At 50.4% G+C, this 19,500-nt stretch overlaps 1 protein-coding gene across 7 annotated transcripts in view; it reads right to left on the bottom strand.

The window, feature by feature from the left end:
• CLUAP1 (clusterin associated protein 1) overlaps positions 1-19,500 on the bottom strand; it is an 89,728-nt gene that overhangs the window by 511 nt on the left and 69,717 nt on the right. For 5 of the 7 annotated variants that reach the window (XM_072120147.1, XM_072120144.1, XM_072120150.1 and 2 more), the window contains 4 exons: positions 6,772-6,844; positions 5,090-5,203; positions 1,268-1,317; positions 32-88 (listed from right to left, as the gene is read on the bottom strand). In XM_072120147.1, the coding sequence (XP_071976248.1) occupies positions 32-88; positions 1,268-1,317; positions 5,090-5,203; positions 6,772-6,844 (294 nt within the window). The remainder of the gene's footprint in view (positions 1-31; positions 89-1,267; positions 1,318-5,089; positions 5,204-6,771; positions 6,845-19,500) is intronic. The other 2 variants (XM_072120149.1, XM_072120145.1) reach the window with 1 other exon arrangement.

Here is a 19,500-nt window from a genome sequence, read left to right as displayed (position 1 = left end):
GTGCTGCTGTGGGTAGGGGTCATGTACCAACCTGCTGGGGGGCGCTCAGAGCCTCAGTATTACTTATAATGGCAGGACTGGTTCCCACCTCCACGTAATGACAGCAAGGAGAGAAAAAGAAGAGATGAGATGTGAGGAGGAGAGCGGAGGAGAAGAAGCCGGCAGTGACCATGAAGGACCGGGATGGAGAATGGGGAGAAGAAGCAGCTACACCTGGAAATCCAGACTATATCTGTACCCCCCGCCCCACCACATGACTACTGACCCTATAACATGCAGCAAAATCCATGGCCTACCCACTCCCTCCCTGCAGGACCACAGACCTCAAGGAGGAGGAATCACAACATCATGAATGATCCGAATATCCCTATCCCTTGTAAGGCTCATCCTGGAAAATATGGCCGACATATTCTTAATGGGGGGCTGTCAAGGGAAACCGTCAGTAAGTAGACTGCAGTCAGTGTTATGTATTGTCCCTGGAGAGCCCTGTAATCAGAGCTTAGTGTATGTTAGTAGCAGCAGGACTGTGATATATGGAGTTATATTCCAGGATTGCACTGAGGGCATGTCCTCACACTGCTGTGCACGCAGCTCTCTGCATTGAATTGCTGCCTTGACTCTTTCATCCGCGCTGATGCATAAGTATTCAACACAGCAGGAGAGGAGCTGGGGGGTGGTTCGATGCTAAGAGCACAGCAGTGTGAGGACCCACTCCCAGTCTATAATACTGGAATATAAATAAATTATCCCACAGTCCTGCTGCTACTAACATAAAGGTATCATTACACATCTCTACAGGAAAATGTACCCAAAATGGCTGCAAACAGTGCAGAGCACAGCAGTGTGAGGACAGAACCCCAGTAGAGATGCTAGAAATCCATACAAACAACACACAAAGGTCTGATTACACATATCTCCAGGGACAATACCTAACACTGCCTGCAGTACTGCATGTACGTACCTGCTGACAGTTTCCCTTGTCACTAGTCTTTGAGACAGGGCGGCTAGGAGTGCAACAACCCTATTTGGATGGTTTGGGGGGTGGGTAACAGAAGTCAGACCCGTATATTTGGCTATTGCTTTGCAGGGGGAAGGGGCTAGAAGAATAGATAAATGATAATAAAATCCAATATGCAGAAGTTTACAGGGCTGCAATTCCTTGCTGGGCCACAAGGCGGCAGTGCTGAGACACCTGGATGTGATGACATCCTGAGCACAGGGGACACGGTGGTATATATCATTATAGTAGAAAGTTCTGGTCACTTACCTCATCACTGTCCCCTCCGTGCATGGTCCCCACAATACGAGCCCCCCTTCCTGTAACAACACAGACATGTTATCTATAGGGTGAGGATTAGAACAAAAATTCAAGAATTTCCATTCCTATAAGAAAGGGTCAATGTAGCTGGAGATCAGCGGAGTCCCTGATCCCATCACAGGGCTATGCTGTATACTAGGCACCAGTACCCTGTATGGGGCTATGCTGTATACTAGGCACCAGTACCCTGTATGGGGCTATGCTGTATACTAGGCACCAGTACCCTGTATGGGGCTATGCTGTATACTAGGCACCAGTACCCTGTATGGGGCTATGCTGTATACTAGGCACCAGTACCCTGTATGGGGCTATGCTGTATACTAGGCACCAGTACCCTGTATGGGGCTATGCTGTATACTAGGCACCAGTACCCTGTATGGGGCTATGCTGTATACTAGGCACCAGTACCCTGTATGGGGCTATGCTGTATACTAGGCACCAGTACCCTGTATGGGGCTATGCTGTGTACTAGGCACCAGTACCTTGTATGGGGCTATGCTGTGTACTAGGCACCAGCACCCTGTATGGGGCTATGCTGTATACTAGGCACCAGTACCTTGTATGGGGCTATGCTGTGTACTAGGCACCAGTATCTTGTGTGGGGCTATGCTGTGTACTAGGCACCAGAACCTTGTATGGGGTTATGCTGTGTACTAGGCACCAGTACCTTGTATGGGGCTATGCTGTGTACTAGGCACCAGTACCCTGTATGGGGCTATGCTGTGTACTAGGCACCAGTACCCTGTATGGGGCTATGCTGTGTACTAGGCACCAGTACCCTGTATGGGGCTATGCTGTGTACTAGGCACCAGTACCCTGTATGGGGCTATGCTGTGTACTAGGCACCAGTACCCTGTATGGGGCTATGCTGTGTACTAGGCACCAGTACCCTGTATGGGGCTATGCTGTGTACTAGGCACCAGTACCCTGTATGGGGCTATGCTGTATACTAGGCACCAGTACCCTGTATGGGGCTATGCTGTATACTAGGCACCAGTACCCTGTATGGGGCTATGCTGTATACTAGGCACCAGTACCCTGTATGGGGCTATGCTGTATACTAGGCACCAGTACCCTGTATGGGGCTATGCTGTGTACTAGGCACCAGTACCCTGTATGGGGCTATGCTGTATACTAGGCAACAGTACCCTGTATGGGGCTATGCTGTGTAATAGGCACCAGTACCTTGTATGGGGCTATGCTGTGTACTAGGCACCAGTACCCTGTATGGGGCTATGCTGTGTACTAGGCACCAGTACCCTGTATGGGGCTATGCTGTGTACTAGGCACCAGTACCTTGTATGGGGTTATGCTGTGTACTAGGCACCAGTACCTTGTATGGGGCTATGCTGTGTACTAGGCACCAGTACCCTGTATGGGGCTATGATGTGTACTAGGCACCAGTACCCTGTATGGGGCTATGCTGTGTACTAGGCACCAGTACCTTGTATGGGGCTATGCTGTGTACTAGGCACCAGTACCTTGTATGGGGCTATGCTGTGTACTAGGCACCAGTACCTTGTATGGGGCTATGCTGTGTACTAGGCACCAGTACCTTGTATGGGGCTATGCTGTGTACTAGGCACCAGTACCCTGTATGGGGCTATGCTGTGTACTAGGCACCAGTACCCTGTATGGGGCTATGCTGTGTACTAGGCACCAGTACCCTGTATGGGGCTATGCTGTGTACTAGGCACCAGAACCTTGTATGGGGCTATGCTCTGTACTAGCCACCAGTACCCTGTATGGGGCTATGCTGTGTACTAGGCACCAGTACCTTGTATGGGGCTATGCTGTGTACTAAGCACCAGTACCTTGTATGGGGTTATGTTGTGTACTAGGCACCAGTACCTTGTATGGGGCTATGCTGTGTACTAAGCACCAGTACCTTGTATGGGGTTATGTTGTGTACTAGGCACCAGTACCTTGTATGGGGCTATGCTGTGTACTAAGCACCAGTACCTTGTATGGGGCTATGCTGTGTACTAGGCACCAGTACCCTGTATGGGGCTATGCTGTGTACTAGGCACCAGTACCTTGTATGGGGCTAAGCTGTGTACTAGGCACCAGTACCCTGTATGGGGCTATGCTGTGTACTAGGCACCAGAACCTTGTATGGGGCTATGCTGTGTACTAAGCACCAGTACCTTGTATGGGGTTATGCTGTGTACTAGGCACCACTACCTTGTATGGGGCTATGCTGTGTACTAGGCACCAGTACCTTGTATGGGGCTAAGCTGTGTACTAGGCACCAGTACCCTGTATGGGGCTATGCTGTGTACTAGGCACCAGAACCTTGTATGGGGCTATGCTCTGTACTAGGCACCAGTACCCTGTATGGGGCTATGCTGTGTACTAGGCACCAGTACCCTGTATGGGGCTATGCTGTGTACTAGGCACCAGTACCCTGTATGGGGTTATGCTGTGTACTAGGCACCAGTACCTTGTATGGGGCTATGCTGTGTACTAAGCACCAGTACCTTGTATGGGGCTATGCTGTGTACTAGGCACCAGTACCCTGTATGGGGCTATGCTGTGTACTAGGCACCAGTACCCTGTATGGGGCTATGCTGTGTACTAGGCACCAGTACCTTGTATGGGGCTATGCTGTGTACTAGGCACCAGTACCTTGTATGGGGCTATGCTGTGTACTAAGCACCAGTACCTTGTATGGGGCTATGCTGTGTACAAGGCACAAGTACCCTGTATGGGGCTATGCTGTGTACTAGGCACCAGTACCTTGTATGGGGCTAAGCTCTGTACTAGGCACCAGTACCCTGTATGGGGCTATGCTGTGTACTAGGCACCAGTACCCTGTATGGGGCTATGCTGTGTACTAGGCACCAGTACCCTGTATGGGGCTATGCTGTGTACTAGGCACCAGAACCTTGTATGGGGCTATGCTCTGTACTAGCCACCAGTACCCTGTATGGGGCTATGCTGTGTACTAGGCACCAGTACCTTGTATGGGGCTATGCTGTGTACTAGACACCAGTACCCTGTATGGGGCTATGCTGTGTACTAGGCACCAGTACCTTGTATGGGGCTAAGCTGTGTACTAGGCACCAGTACCCTGTATGGGGCTATGCTGTGTACTAGGCACCAGTACCCTGTATGGGGCTATGCTGTGTACTAGGCACCAGAACCTTGTATGGGGCTATGCTCTGTACTAGGCACCAGTACCCTGTATGGGGCTATGCTGTGTACTAGGCACCAGTACCCTGTATGGGGCTATGCTGTGTACTAGGCACCAGTACCCTGTATGGGGCTATGCTGTGTACTAGGCACCAGAACCTTGTATGGGGCTATGCTGTGTACTAAGCACCAGTACCTTGTATGGGGCTATGCTCTGTAGTCGGTACCAGTACCTTGTGTGGGGCTATGCTGTGTACTAGGCACCAGTACCCTGTATGGGCTATGCTGTGTACTAGGCACCAGTTCCTTGTATGGGCTATGCTGTGTACTAGGCACCAGTACCTTGTATGGGGCTATGCTGTGTACTAAGCACCAGTACCTTGTATGGGGCTATGCTGTGTACTAGGTACCAGTACCCTGTATGGGCTATGCTGTGTACTAAGCACCAGTACCTTGTATGGGGCTATGCTCTGTAGTCGGCACCAGTTCCTTGTATGGGCTATGCTGTGTACTAGGCACCAGTACCTTGTATGGGGCTATGCTGTGTACTAGGCACCAGTACCTTGTATGGGGCTATGCTGTGTACTAAGCACCAGTACCCTGTATGGGGCTATGCTCTGTAGTCGGCACCAGTACCTTGTATGGGCATGCTGCGGCCCAGGTGGAACTTGCCGGGTCTTCTGTCATCATCTTCCATATCATCAGAGCCCTCGTCCTCCTGGATGTCACTGTCCGAATCTTCATTGCTGTCTACAGGGCAAAAAAAAAAAAATCAATGAGCTGAGGGGACCCCATAGTGTGCCGAAATCTATAGTGAATCATTATGTGGCCAACACCCCAGGAATATGTGTATGAGGATGCAGTTAGCAGAGGTAGTATGTGATGTTCAGGTAGCAGGGGTAGCATGTGATGCGCAGGTAGGGTGGTAGTATATGTTGTACAGTTAACGGTGGTAGTATGTGTTGTACAGGTAGCGGAGGTAGTAAGTGATACACAGGTAGCGGCGGTAGTATGTGTTGTACAGGTAGCGGAGGTAGTATGTGATGTACAGGTAGCGGAGGTAGTATGCGATGTACAGGTAGTGGAGGTAGTATGCGATGTACAGGTAGTGGAGGCAGTATGTGTTGCACAGTTAGCGGTGGTAGTATGTGATGTACAGGTAGCGGTGGTAGTATGTGATGTACATGTAGCGGAGGCAGTATGTGATGTACAGGTAGCGGGGGTAGTATGTGTTGCACAGTTAGCGGTGGTAGTATGTAATGTACAGGTAGCGGAGGCAGTATGTGTTGCACAGTTAGCGGTGGTAGTATGTGATGTACAGGTAGCGGAGGTAGTATGTGATGTGCAGGTAGCGGAGGTAGTATGTGATGTACAGGCAGCAGAGGTAGTATGTGATGTACAGGTAGCTGGGTTAGTATGTGATGTACAGGCAGCGGAGGTAGTATGTGATATACAGGCAGCGGAGGTAGTATGCGATGTACAGGCAGCGGAGGTAGTATGCGATGTACAGGCAGCGGAGGTAGTATGCGATGTACAGGTAGCAGAGGTAGTATGTGATGTACAGGTAGCAAAGGCAGTATGTGATGCACAGGCAGCGGAGGTAGTATGTGATGTACAGGTAGCGGAGGTAGTATGTGATGTACAGGTAGCGGAGATAGTATGTGATGTACAGGTAGCGAAGGTAGTATGTGATGTATAGGCAGCGGAGGCAGTATGTGATGCACAGGCAGCGGAGGTAGTATGTGATGCACAGGCAGCGGAGGTAGTATGTGATGCACAGGCAGCGGAGGTAGTATGTGATGCACAGGCAGCGGAGGTAGTATGTGATGCACAGGCAGCGGAGGTAGTATGTGATGTACAGGTAGCAGAGGTAGTATGTGATGTACAGGTAGCAGAGGTAGTATGTGATGCACAGGTAGCTGGGTTAGTATGTGATGTACAGGCAGCGGAGGTAGTATGTGATGTACAGGCAGCGGAGGTAGTATGTGATGTACAGGCAGCGGAGGTAGTATGTGATGTACAGGCAGCGGAGGTAGTATGTGATGTACAGGCAGCGGAGGTAGTATGCGATGTACAGGTAGCAGAGGTAGTATGTGATGTACAGGTAGCAAAGGCAGTATGTGATGCACAGGCAGCGGAGGTAGTATGTGATGCACAGGCAGCGGAGGTAGTATGTGATGTACAGGTAGCAGAGGTAGTATGTGATGTACAGGTAGCTGGGTTAGTATGTGATGTACAGGTAGCGGGGTTAGTATGTGATGTACAGGTAGCGGAGGTAGTACGTGATGTACAGGCAGCGGAGGTAGTATCCTTCTTACTTGCGGACTTCTGCAGCCGGGTCTCCTCCTCCCTCAGTTTGCTCTGCATCAGCCTCAGTGTGTTCTCGGCCTCCTGCAGGACACATAGGACATGATGATGTGGGGGGTAAGGTAGGTCCCTGTCCCTCTGCCCCGGAGCTACACTATGAGTACATGGGTGACAGGATTCCTGCAGAGATCGGGGTGTCCTTCCCCTGGATGTTCCTTCACATTTGCTTAGTTGGTCTTGAGACGATGAGTCTAGGTGAAAGCCCCACGGGCCGGTGACAGCGCCGAGTAACAGGGACAGGTCCCGGATCAGCACATGCGCCGGTGCAGGAGTCCATGGTGCTCGGCGGGCCGGGAGGGGATGGGATGAGACAGGTCTATTCATCTGGAGAAGATTCCCAGCACTTAACATCTGCCCAGGACAGAAAGCTAAGCAGCCACATGACATCCCAGGTCCCAGCTGAGACGCGTTACACGAAGACCTCCGGGGCTCTGCGCCTCCTCCTCTATACTATATTTAGGTACCCGGCGCTATTTCTGACCAACGCAAGTGGTGACAGAAGTGACCCAACATCCCGCAGGCAGGAGGAGATGGGACTGGACCACCGAACATGTGTGACCCCCATCATACGCCGCAAAGATATCCAAGAATAATCTTGATGGGGTCAGGCCTAGACAATCCTGACAGAGACACATGATACAGAAGAACCCTACCAAGATGAAGGTCTCCTCTTGCTCAAGGACCACCGTAGATACTCATAGACCCCTCACAATGAAATCCCACATGACCCCATTATAGTCTGTGGGATCTTCTGCCCTCACACTGCTGTGCTCTTGGCTCTCTGCACAAAGCCTCCAAGGTCTGATGACAAAATCTTATCTATGTGCAGCCACCACTAGGGGGAGCTCCCTGTATACGGATTACCAGACTACTAAATCACTGCTTATCTCTGAATCTCTATAAATTTTTTTGAAATTTACATAATCTTAGGCGTGGTCAGATTACAGACAGGCACAACCTATAAGCTTGAAATTTGGCCTTTTCCTGAATAGTTCAGAACTGGGGTAACATGACTGTGCCGCCGCCGATCCAGCTGGAATTAATTTTCTACATTGTTCCATTATTGTGATTTCTGCACAGAAAAAAAAATCTACAAGTCAAACCCCCGGCATGTATAATTCATCTAATCCAAAACCACTTATTTTCCCCCCGAAAAGTGGAATATTTGTCCAATTTAATCAACGCTCGACCTCCAGGGGCGGTGGAAAGTAATCAAAGGCTCCTGTCATCTGCACAGTGATAAGGCCCCCCCTGCAGGATGAGCTGTGTACCTGCACCTGAGGGAAGAGTCAGTACGGAGGGGGCAGAGAGTCCTCCCCGCAGGAAGCCGACCCCTCTACCTGTGTGGGGTAGGGAGGATTTTAGCAGCTTGTTAACCCCTTGTGCCGGGGAGTGAATAGAGCCCACGCCTCACACAGCGGTCAGTACTTGATGTTACCAGCACAATCTACTGCCATATAGTGCGTTTGCATGTTAAAAATGTACCGCAACAAGGAGTTGTGCACATGAGACTGCAGAGCCACTCTGTGTGAACAAGAGCTGGAGCGAGGTAAGTACTACTGTATGTACTCAAGTATAAGACCGAAGAAGCCCCCCTTCGGCTTATACTGGAGTGAGCTGGACCTGGGAATGGAATGGGAAGAAAATCGATTGTATGTGTGTAAGAGACATACATGACTGATTACCACAGCGTACAGGCAAGTCTGTGCGCTCTGTATTTCATTAATGAGGGGAGGCTGCTGCCAGTCATTTCATTAATGAGGGGAGGCTGCTGCCGAACATTTCATTAATGAGGGGAGGCTGCTGCTCTCAGACATTTCATTAGTAAGTGGAGGCTGCTGTCGAACATTTCATTAATTAGGGGAGGCTGTTGCCGAATATTTCATTAATGAGGGGAGGCTGCATTTCATTAATGAGGGGAGGCTGCAGCCGGACATTTTATTAATGAGGGGAGGCTGCTCTCGGACATATCGTAGTGAGGGGAGGCTGCTGCCGAACATTTCATTAATGAGGGGAGGCTGCAGCCGGACATTTTATTAAATGAGGGGAGGCTGCAGCTGGACATTTTATTAAAGGGGGGAAGCTGCAGCTGGACATTTTATTAAAGCGGGGAGGCTGCTCTCGGACATTTCATTAGTGAGGAGAGGCTGCAGCCGGACATATCTTAGTGTGGGGAGGCTGCAGCCTGACATATCTTAGTGAGGGGAGGCTGCTGCTGAACATTTCATTAATGAGGGGAGGCTGCAGCCGGACATTTCATTAGTGAGGGGAGGCTGCTGCAAAACATTTCATTAATGAGGGGAGGCTGCAGCCGGACATTTCATTAATGAGGGGAGGCTGCAGCTGGACATTTCATTAATGAGGGGAGGCTGCTCTCAGACATTTCATTAGTGAGAAGAGGCTGCAGCCGGACATTTCATTAGTGAGAAGAGGCTGCAGCCGGACATTTTATTAATGAGGGGAGGGTGCTTCCGGACATTTCATTAACTCTTTATCGCATTTGGATGTTCCTAAACGTCCCGATGTGATAGGGTGGAGTATGAAGAGGGCTCACAGGCTGAGCCCTCTACATACTCACTGGATGTTTGCTGCAAATACCCGTTGCTAATACTCGGTGCCTATTGTGGGTGTTAACCGTTTAAATGCTCACCAACACATTGACGCTCCATTCATTAGCCAGTAAGAGCACAGCGCTCAGGTATCTACAGCATTCCCACAGTGCTATGCTCAGCAAATTCTGACACTCTTATAGTATTGAATGGCGCATGAGGGCGCTCCTCTCCGGCTTGCAGGGGGTCCCGTTTCACTAATGCTTCCTTCTGCTCCATTCAATATTATAAGAGTGTCAGAAATTGCTGAGCATAGCGCAGCTCTGGTTCTCCAATTCTGTGGGACTGCTGAAATTACCTGGATTGCTGGGGGTCTCATTCTTATACTAATTGGGGGTCCCAGCAGACTTGTTATTTCCTATCCGGTGAAACTGTTGGAACTGTATGGATCTAGATGGAAAGGCATAAAACTTTCTGTGGTGCCAAGAGATTACGTCCCGTAAAACGGATAATGTGTTATACTTTTAGTTGGGCCTGAGGGGGCGGGGCATAGCGCAGCAGTTCTCGCTTTGTGTCCTGGCCCTGCACTTTTTGTACCTGGGGGTTTCTTTAAGTGAAAAGAAAACCTAGTAACAAGGATGGACGGGGACTTTGTTCAGTCATCTAGGCTTCTGATGCTAGAGGCCGGAGCAGGGATCGATCCCTCCTGGTATGAAGAGGATGTCCGGATGTGTGTGCAGCGATGGAGGAAGGCTCTTCACCAGACGGGGGGCTGGAAAGGGTAATAGGAAACATAAGGATGTATAAAAATGTATGAGATCAATGCTGGCAGCTGGGGAGCCCCCCGCCTGGCACACACGGCAATCTGCTAGGCACATCTGCTCAGTGGGCAGGAAGGGGTTAATCCACACAAGGGACCGGATATCTTCCATGTACAGGACCTAGACCCGGTATAACAGAGATACACAGAGCGCGGGTCTATGGGGGGCAGTACTATCATGAAGAGGGGTACAATGTACAGGTAGGTGCTACGTGTCACAGTCGCATCCCTTTCCCTACTATAGGACAGCCCTGGATGGTGTCGCTTTGGGGTCCGTTTCCTGGTATAGGTTCCGGTACTGAAGGGCAGAATAGATGATAAACTCGCCTGTGCCTATGGCGGCACAGAGATCACCCACACTACAAGCTTTTCTAAATCTCTGGAATTGATGTATTATGTAGAAAAACCCATCACGGTCCAGACCCCTGACACCCACCAGCAGCCCCAGCGACAATAGAGCCGCCCGCCGGGTGCTCATTATCCCCGGGTGCAGGGGAGCGGCCGCGTCATTATAGCGGGTGATGGTATTCAGTGTCTGCGGGTGCCAGGGTAAATGACAATATGGTGGAATCTGATCTCATCACATATTTATACCGAACTATGACATTTGGGGAGGGGGTAGAAGTATACACTGGGCGGATTATTAGACAGCAGCTGGAAGCCCCCAGGAATGGGGGGGCAGCAGGGGGCACCTCTCCCCAACTGGGGTTAAACTACAATCTTGTTGGAGGACAGGGATAGCAATGATACTTGGGCCAAACCCCTTTAAAGTTGCAACAGGAGGCCGTTAGAAGTGAATATAGAGAGAAGGGGGGACACATGATGCCCCCTCTCCAATGGGGGGGTCCTTCAATATAGATGCAGATCCCAGAGTCCTGGAATTATAATGTATCCTATGGGATATGTCTTAAAGGAGTATTCCAATTCCACAGAAAAGAGGGATAACTTAATAATTTGCAAGAATCCTAGGGGTGGGACCCCCGACCCCCATGGATCAAGAGAATGGGGGTCGGTGGTACCTGAAATGAAACATGGTACATAAGTGATCTGCACTGGATCCAGTATTACACATCATCCCTTTACATCTAGTGCAGCCCCTATAATACAATCTAGTGAAAAGTCTGCAGACTACAGGTCAGTCTGGATAATAAGTAACATAGGAATCATTTTATACAAATCCATAGGTCTTGGGTACCTACAGGGGGTACGGAAAGTATTCAGACACCTTTACATTTTTCACTCTTTGTTTCATTGCAGCCAAATGGCAGGATCAATAAAGTTCTTTTTTTTCGCTCATTAATGTGTACTCTGCCCCCCCCCGATGATCAGTATTATAATAATAATAATAATTTATATAGCGCACGCAGATTACTCAGCGCTGTACAGAGTTTTTGTCAAACCAGTCTCTGCCCCCAATGGGAGTGTGGGGGGAAACCGGAGGACCCGGAGGAAACCCACGCAAAGACGGAGAAAACATACAAACTCTTTGCAGATGTTGACCTGGGTGACTTGAACCAAGTGCTGCAAGACTGTAGTGCTAACCACTGAGCCACCGTGCTTCCCTGTATTTCTCATAGTCCGGGATCCTTCATGTGTTTTGCACACTGTGGGGCACATTTACTTACCCGGTCTCTGCGCGATCCCCGACATGTGTTGTCCAACGAGGATGAAGTCTGCCGCGATTCAACAAGATTGTGCGCCCGATATCCTGCATGTTTCGCTTCCCCGCTCAGGTCTGCCGGAGTTCCCCTTATTCTTCCCGGTGCATGTGAGTGCATTGTCTTGCGACACAATTAGAATTTTGAAATCCCACACTCAGTCTGAATCAATCGGGTTGTCTGTTGGCCACGCCCCTCGATTTGTGTCGCATGCGCCAAAACCCCCTGTTAAACGGAAATAGTTGGGAACCCGCCGGAAATGGGGTCCGCGGACCCTTAGTAAATGTGCCCCTCTATGGTGCTTTCATATGTATTGCACTGAGGAGAGGCTTCCAGAATCTACCATAAAGCCTGAGTGGTGGAGGCTGCAGTGATAGGTGACTCCCATCTCCCTACCGCATCTCTGGAGCTCAGCCACAGTGATCTTAGGGTTCTTCTGTACCTCTCACCAAGGCTCTTCTCCCACGATTGCTTAGTTTGGCTGGACGGTTAGGCCGCGGAAGAGATGTGGTCGTCCCAAACTTCTTCCATTTAAGGATTATGGAGACCACTGTGCTCTTGGGAACCTTGAGTTCTGCAGAAATTCTTTTGTAACCTTGTCTAGATCTGTGCCTTGCCACAATTCTGTCTCTGAGCTCCTTAGGAAGTCCCCCAGGGTGCAGCCGCACGTTCAGTTTTTCAGATCCAGTTTTGGTGTGGATCATAATGGGTGAGGATTTTCATTAAGAAGTGCTACTCCTCCAGAAGAGGACGTACCCACAGCGTTGGGGGAGGCCGGCATGACGCGGTCCAGGGGGAGGAAGCCGTTGTTAGGGGGAGGGGTAATTAGTGGCGGGAGTAGTTAGGGGGAGGTATTAAATTTGATAGGAGTAGTGAGGGGATCAGCCATTTTAGGTTTATCAGGCAAAGGAGTAACAGCAGATTGAGAGAACTGATGGCAGATGTGGCGGCGCTTCTATCACAGCTTCGGGCGCTGGCAGCAGCAGGTGGTCCGGAGCTGCGCCAGCAAGTGATGGAGGCGATGGAGCTGCCGGGCGTTGGAGGAGTACATGCGGATGTTGGCAGCGGAGCAGGGACGGCAGCTCAGGAGACGGGAGGTCAGGAGCAGGGAGTACGGCGCTCCAGGAGATCGCGACCGCCCGATCGCCTTAGTCCAGAGGCTACTCCCCACACCCGCCGTCGGGTTAGGAGCCCCTCTAGGGACCCTCCAGCGCGGAGCACGGGATCAGGCGCAGGTAACCGTCGCTCCCGCGCTGAGAGGAATCCAGGTACCCGGGCGGGTGGCACGGACAGCGTTCCACGGCCTGGTCAAAATCGCAGGCCGGGAGCAGGTGGTTCAGGACGGCGTGGGAGCTCTTTACTGGCGATCGCAGGGCCCACTACTGGCGATGTTCCGTCGGGGGGGGGGGGGCGCCCGTTTGTCGACTACTACAGCAGTGGAACCTGGAGATACTCGTGGGCCCCGTGCAGGGGCTGCATGGTCGGTGATGGTGGGAGAAGAGGCGGGATGCAGAAGGGGAGAAGGCGGCGCCGCTCCAGCGGTGGCAGCATCATCAGTGGCACAGTCCCCCAGTGCGGCTTGCCTGTCCTGCTGTGGTTGTTCAGGAGCCAGCAGCCATCTGTCTGCAGAAAACAGCGAGAGGAGCGTGCAACGGGTGGAGAACGTCCTGGCCGCTGGTGGGCACACAGCACCCACGCAGCATGGTGAGTCAGTTTCTGTGTCTGTTCAGTCAGGGGGGTTTGGGGTCTCCAAGGAGTGGAGTGAGTGATGGGGGGACTGTGGAAGAGATGAGGTCATTGATGGGGAGTATGCGTGAGTTGTTAACAAGGTGTGAGGGATCGATAGCAGGGGCGTCTCCAGTGGCAGCATGGGTACCGTGGTCTGGGCAGGGGACGGGGGGCGTTTGGCGAAGGGATTCGGGGGTGACGGTGTCTGTTCAGACGGAAAAGGAGAAGGATGAGAGGGTTCGGTTGGACGACAGGGCAAAAGGGGAAGTGTATGTGTGTTTTGAGGGGCAGCTGGGGTCTCATTTAAAGAAAGAAGTAAAAGAGAAGATTTGGAGGGACGAATACGTGGAGATTTTCTCGCTGTTGCCGCTGTCTAAATTTAATTTGGACAAGGGGAAGAAGGAGGAATCAAAGAAGGAGGAGGAGGAGAAAAAGCGGTGGCGAATGATTCCCCAGACCTTTCAAAACTGTTTCCAGGCGTATTCCATACTAGCAAGTGTAATTGGGGAAAAGGCTCCTGAGAACTGTTCGGGGTTATTTTGTTATCAAAACGCGATTGGGGAGGCTTACAGGTCGTATGGGGGGCAGACGTGGCTCAGATACGACGAGGATTTTAGGCAGAGGAAGGCCGTGTGGCCTAGTATCAGGTGGGATCAGAAGGATATAGGACTGTGGCTACAGGTGATGGGGCCGGTAAAATTTGGGCAGTCCTTTCGAGGGGGGAGGGAGGAAGCCGGAACTAGTAGTTCCAGTTCCTCGGGCCAGCAGAAAGAAAGTTCAAGCGGCATCAAGGGCGGGGCTTGCTGGCAGTTTAATGATGGGTTGTGCAAGTACGGGTCAAACTGTAAATTCAGGCATGTGTGCTCCACTTGCGGAGGGTCGTCACATGGGACGGCAAAATGTTTCAAAAAGAATAAGGGGTGTAGCGGAGGCAACGCTGGTCATGGGGGAGACTCCGGTGAGGCTTCTAGAGATGGAGCCTTATCTAAATAGATACCCGGAGGTGGAAAAAGCGGCGTTATTGAGGGGGGGTTTTGGGGAGGGTTTTGGGATTCCGGCGCCGGGGCACGCAGTTCCATTTACTACTAGGAATTTGAAGTCAGCATATCAATATCCTGGGGTAGTACGTGAAAAATTGGCTAAAGAAGTGGAGTTAGGGAGGATGGCGGGTCCATTTGCAAGGATACCGATTGAAGGATTGATTGTGTCTCCGCTAGGGGTGGTCCCAAAGAAAGAAACGAACAAATTTCGTTTAATTCATCATCTTTCTTACCCAAAGGGGTTGTCAGTTAATGATGGTATCTCACCGGAAGTTTGTACTGTGGCGTATACATCTTTTGATAAGGAGGTGGAATGGGTGAGGAAGTATGGACAGGGGGCTCTGCTGGCGAAGACGGATATCGAATCCGCTTTTCGGTTATTGCCGGTGCATCAGGATAGCCTGCGGCTGCTTGGGTGTTTTTGGGAGTCAGCTTTTTATGTCGACCGCTGCCTTCCAATGGGGTGTTCGGTGTCGTGCGCATACTTTGAGGCATTCAGCTCGTTTTTGGAATGGGTGGTGAAGCAAGAGGCGAGGGTGGACTCCCTAATTCACTATTTAGATGATTTTTTGTGTATTGGACCTGGAGATTCCAGGGTATGTCAGGCTCTACTGGCTACTATAGAGTGGGTAATGAGGAAGTTTGGAGTCCCACTGGCTCAGGAAAAGACTGAAGGGCCTACTTCTTGTCTGGTTTTCCTGGGGATCACGCTGGATACTGAAAAAATGGAGTGCAGGTTACCTGAGGATAAGTTGGTGGCTTTAAGGGAGGAGGTAAGAAGGAGTTGCAGGGTTAAGAAGTTGAGGTTGAAGGAAGTTCAATCATTGTTAGGTAAGTTGAATTTCGCGTGCAAAATTATACCAATGGGCAGGGTTTTCTGCAGACGATTGGCGGCAGCAACGGTGGGAATAAAGGGGGCGCATCATTTTGTTCGTTTGAGCTGGGAAATAAGGGAGGATTTGGTTGTGTGGGATGGGTTTTTGGAAAATTACAACGGGCGTTCTTTGATGCTGGAGGAGGTAGTGGACAGCTACGATTGGGAATTGTTTACTGATGCGGCCGGGTCGGTGGGTTTTGGCGCTTACTGTGGGGGGCAGTGGTGTGCGGGAGAATGGCCGAAAGAGTGTTTGGAGGCCGGGTTAACAAAGAAACTGGCGTGTCTGGAGATGTTCCCGATTGTGGCAGCTGTGGAGATTTGGGGGGAACGTTTTCGAAATAAGAAAGTGAGATTTCACTGCGACAACCAGGCAGTAGTACAGGCGATCAATGGAGTATCAGCATCGTCTCCACCGGTGGTGCGGCTGTTGCGGCATTTGGTATTATTGTGCTTGGGGCTGAATTCATGGGTGGTTGCTGTTCATGTTCCGGGAATTGAGAACTCCATTGCTGATGCATTGTCTCGGTTGCAGTGGGATCGGTTTCGGCAGCTGGCTCCGGTCGCGGAAGACGAAGGGATTCCCTGCCCGCCGCATCTGTGGGAGATAGCCTTCGAACGGCGGAGGCGTTGATAAGAGCGTCTCTGGCTGAAGGCACTTGGTCGGCGTACAAGGAGGTATTGGATAGTTGGGACAGATTACTGGGGGAAGTGGGAGGTGGAGGGACCGATGATGAACGATTGACAGCATTGTTGGTTTGGATTGGGAGAGCGGCTAGCTTGGGATGGTCTAGGGCAAAAGTGAGCAGAGGGGTTGCCGCGTTAGCTTTTGGATTTAATTTACAAGGAGTGACGGATATGACTAAGAGTTTTCTGTTTAAGAAGGCTTTGCGGGGTTTTAAAAAGGGGGTAGGAGTAAGTAAGGATGGGAGAATGCCAGTGTTGTTCGGTTTGTTGGAACGTTTGGGGGATGAGCTGCAGTTGGTTTGTGAGTCGGCTTATGAAAGGAAGTTGTTTCGATTGGCTTTTTCATGGGCATTTTATGGGGCTATGAGAATCGGGGAGTTAGTGGCGCCAAACAAAAAAGTTAAGGGGGGTTAAGGGAGGATGTGGTATTGGGAACTGATTGGGTGGAGTTTGGTATACAAAAATCGAAAACTGATTTGTTTGGTATGGGTCGCAGAGTTACGTTGTATGAGGTACGAGGGACAGTGATGTGTCCTTGGGGGTGTTTGAAGGAATTCTTGGAGGACCGGGGAGAGGAAACGGGCCCGTTGTTGTGTCATGCGGATGGGTCGTTTCTTTCCCGTTTTCAGTTTACAGCGGTGTTCCGGAGAAGCTTGGTTCGGCTGGGGTTGGATGCGAGTTCGTTCGCATCACATTCGTTTAGAATCGGAGCAGCAACGGAGGCTGTAGGTAGAGGGCTGGGCCCCGAAGCAGTGAAACGTATTGGGAGATGGAGTTCGGGGAGGTATAAGTCTTATGTACGACCGCAGCTGCTGGAGGAGTAAGAGCGCTCCTTAGTTGGATTAAGTTCAGTCAAGGCTGTTTGTTGTTAATTTTGTTTTTGTATTTACAGGTAGCACCCCTTTATTGGTATGGATTTTCGGACACTCCTACGTATATTGGGGGTCTCAGAGAGCAGCCACCTGATGGCGACCTGATGGGAGGCAATTGGGTTTTGATCGGACGAAGGTAACAGTGCTCTGGCTGGGTTTTCGGGGGATGAAATGGGGGAAGGTGCTATCGGAGTTTCGGAAGTTTGTGGAATTGGATAAGTGTCCAGAGGTAGTCGTTTTCCATGTTGGGGGGAATGACTTGGGTGGACAACCGGTGAGAGAGCTGATTAGAGATATACAACATGATTTGTTGAAGTTAATGGTGGAATTCCCGTCTTTGGTGATTGTTTGGTCGGATGTGGTTTATAGACGGGTTTGGAGACATGCGAGGTCTGTTAGCCGTTTAAACAGGGCCCGGGTGAAGCTGAATAGAGCAGTGGGCGGTTTTGTGGTAAGGAACGGGGGTTTGGCGATTCGCCACAAGGAATTGGAGGATGGCAGCGCTGAATATTGGCTAGCTGATGGTGTTCACCTTAACGCGGTTGGCATTGACTTGTGGGCTCTTGGCATTCAAGGGGGAATGGAACGAGCACTGTCAATGGTGGGGGCTGCGCAGTCTTAAGGTGGGTTAAGGCCTGCTTGCTGTGGCAGGGGGAAGGGAAAAGTCCTTGGAGTTGGTGGAGCTACAAGGGGGAGCGGGGGAGAACATGGCGGATAGTTTTCCCCTGAATTCGGGGCCATGCCTAGGGGTATGGCAGTATGGACTCCTGCTGGGTGGTGTCCCGGGGAGTGGAAAATTGGGAAAGCCATCTGCGAGATATGGTGCCCTTGAACCGGAGGTGGCGGTTGGGGGTAATAACGATAAGAGCAGAATGGCATTTGTAATTTGGAGCTCCAAGGACCTTTCTTCTTATTAGGATCAGGATTATGAGGGGGGGGGAAATGTTTATTGATGTTTCAATATTTGTTGTATGTTATAATAAAATTGGCTGCTGTGGCCAGATTATTCCAAAAAGGCGGTGTCAGTGTGTTTCTTTAGGTACAACGTCTGGATCTGGTTACAGTAGAAGAAGAAAACGGCGACCAGGACTCCCCAGTGCCGTGTCATGTATTTTCCCTCCACTACTGGTTTGAGCATCAAAAACTGCATCTGAAAAACTGAATGTGTGGACACACCCTTAGACCTCATGATTCTCATGGGCTCTGACATGCAGTGTGATCTGTGAGGTTTTATATAGACAGGTGTGTGCCTTTCCTAATCAAGTCCAATCAGTTGAATGAAACACAGCTGGACTCCAATGAAGGAGTAGAACCATCTCAAAGAGGATCAGAAGGAAATGGACAAAAGTTAAATATGAGTGTCACCACAAAGGGTCTGCATACTTATGACCACGTGTTATTAAAATTTAAAAGATTGGAAAAAAATATCGAAATTTAATTTTTTCTTTCAAGATGGGGGTGTGTGTGTGTGTGTGTGTGTGTGTGTACATTATTACATTACATATATATATTACACACACACACACACACATATATATATAGTATTTGTGTAACGAGCTCATACGTATAATCCGTGGTTCCAGCAGGGAGCTGTTTTTCCGATTGCTTTGAAGTCGCAGCTCATTATTCTGGAATTAACTGCCTTTGATACTGCCTGTACATATGAATAGCGCATTTTCCTCCATATATAAATATACAGCAGGGGAGGGGGCTGCTCTGTAATCAGAAATCCTCCCAGAAAATTAATCCATACATACTACATTTATTCATGGAATTATCATCCGCTTCCTTGCTTGGATGAGCGTTGTGTGACTGCATACATCAGGCGTGATTGACAGCCACCCAGCGGGAGCGTGTAGTCAGTAGATGAGCTCCGGGGCTACTGAAATGTACGCAGCCGAGTAACACATCACAAGCGCTCGCTACGTGACGGACTGAGAGATGGCTGACGGGAGCTGACAGAAGTTGTCATCAAAACTCAGGAGAACACAAGGGATACAGCGAGTAAGCCCCAGGGAATAGATACGTCTTCCTAAGCAGCAGATCCAGTGATGAGACTAGTATAAGGGAGCACTTTTGACCTTGTAACCTTCCTAGCTATCACCTGTGTAGATTAAATGATAAGATTCAGTCTTCAAGCAGCCGCCACTAGAGGGAGCCAAAATGCAGTTTATACATTAAAGGAAACCTACCACTTGAAGTGGCAGGTTTCAGATGGAAATACCGAGCACCATCTCAGGGTGAGCTGGTGCCGGAGCTTATTTTTGTTAGTGTTTTAAACCGCTGTATTGCGGTCTAAAACACTTTTTAAACTTTATAGCCGGCGCAGGGAGGTACGCGCTCGGCGCTTACCATGCGCGCGACCGTGCGCACGGCTACATAGGAAGTGAAGGAGAGCCGCGCGTATGGTAAGCGCCGAGCGCGTACCTCCCTGTGCCGGCTATAAAGTTTA

The sequence above is a fragment of the Engystomops pustulosus genome, chromosome 8 (assembly GCF_040894005.1).
Source record: "Engystomops pustulosus chromosome 8, aEngPut4.maternal, whole genome shotgun sequence".
Lineage (NCBI taxonomy): Eukaryota > Metazoa > Chordata > Amphibia > Anura > Leptodactylidae > Engystomops > Engystomops pustulosus.
Note: the sequence above shows the minus strand (reverse complement) of the source record. Positions and strands in the feature narration are given on the sequence as shown.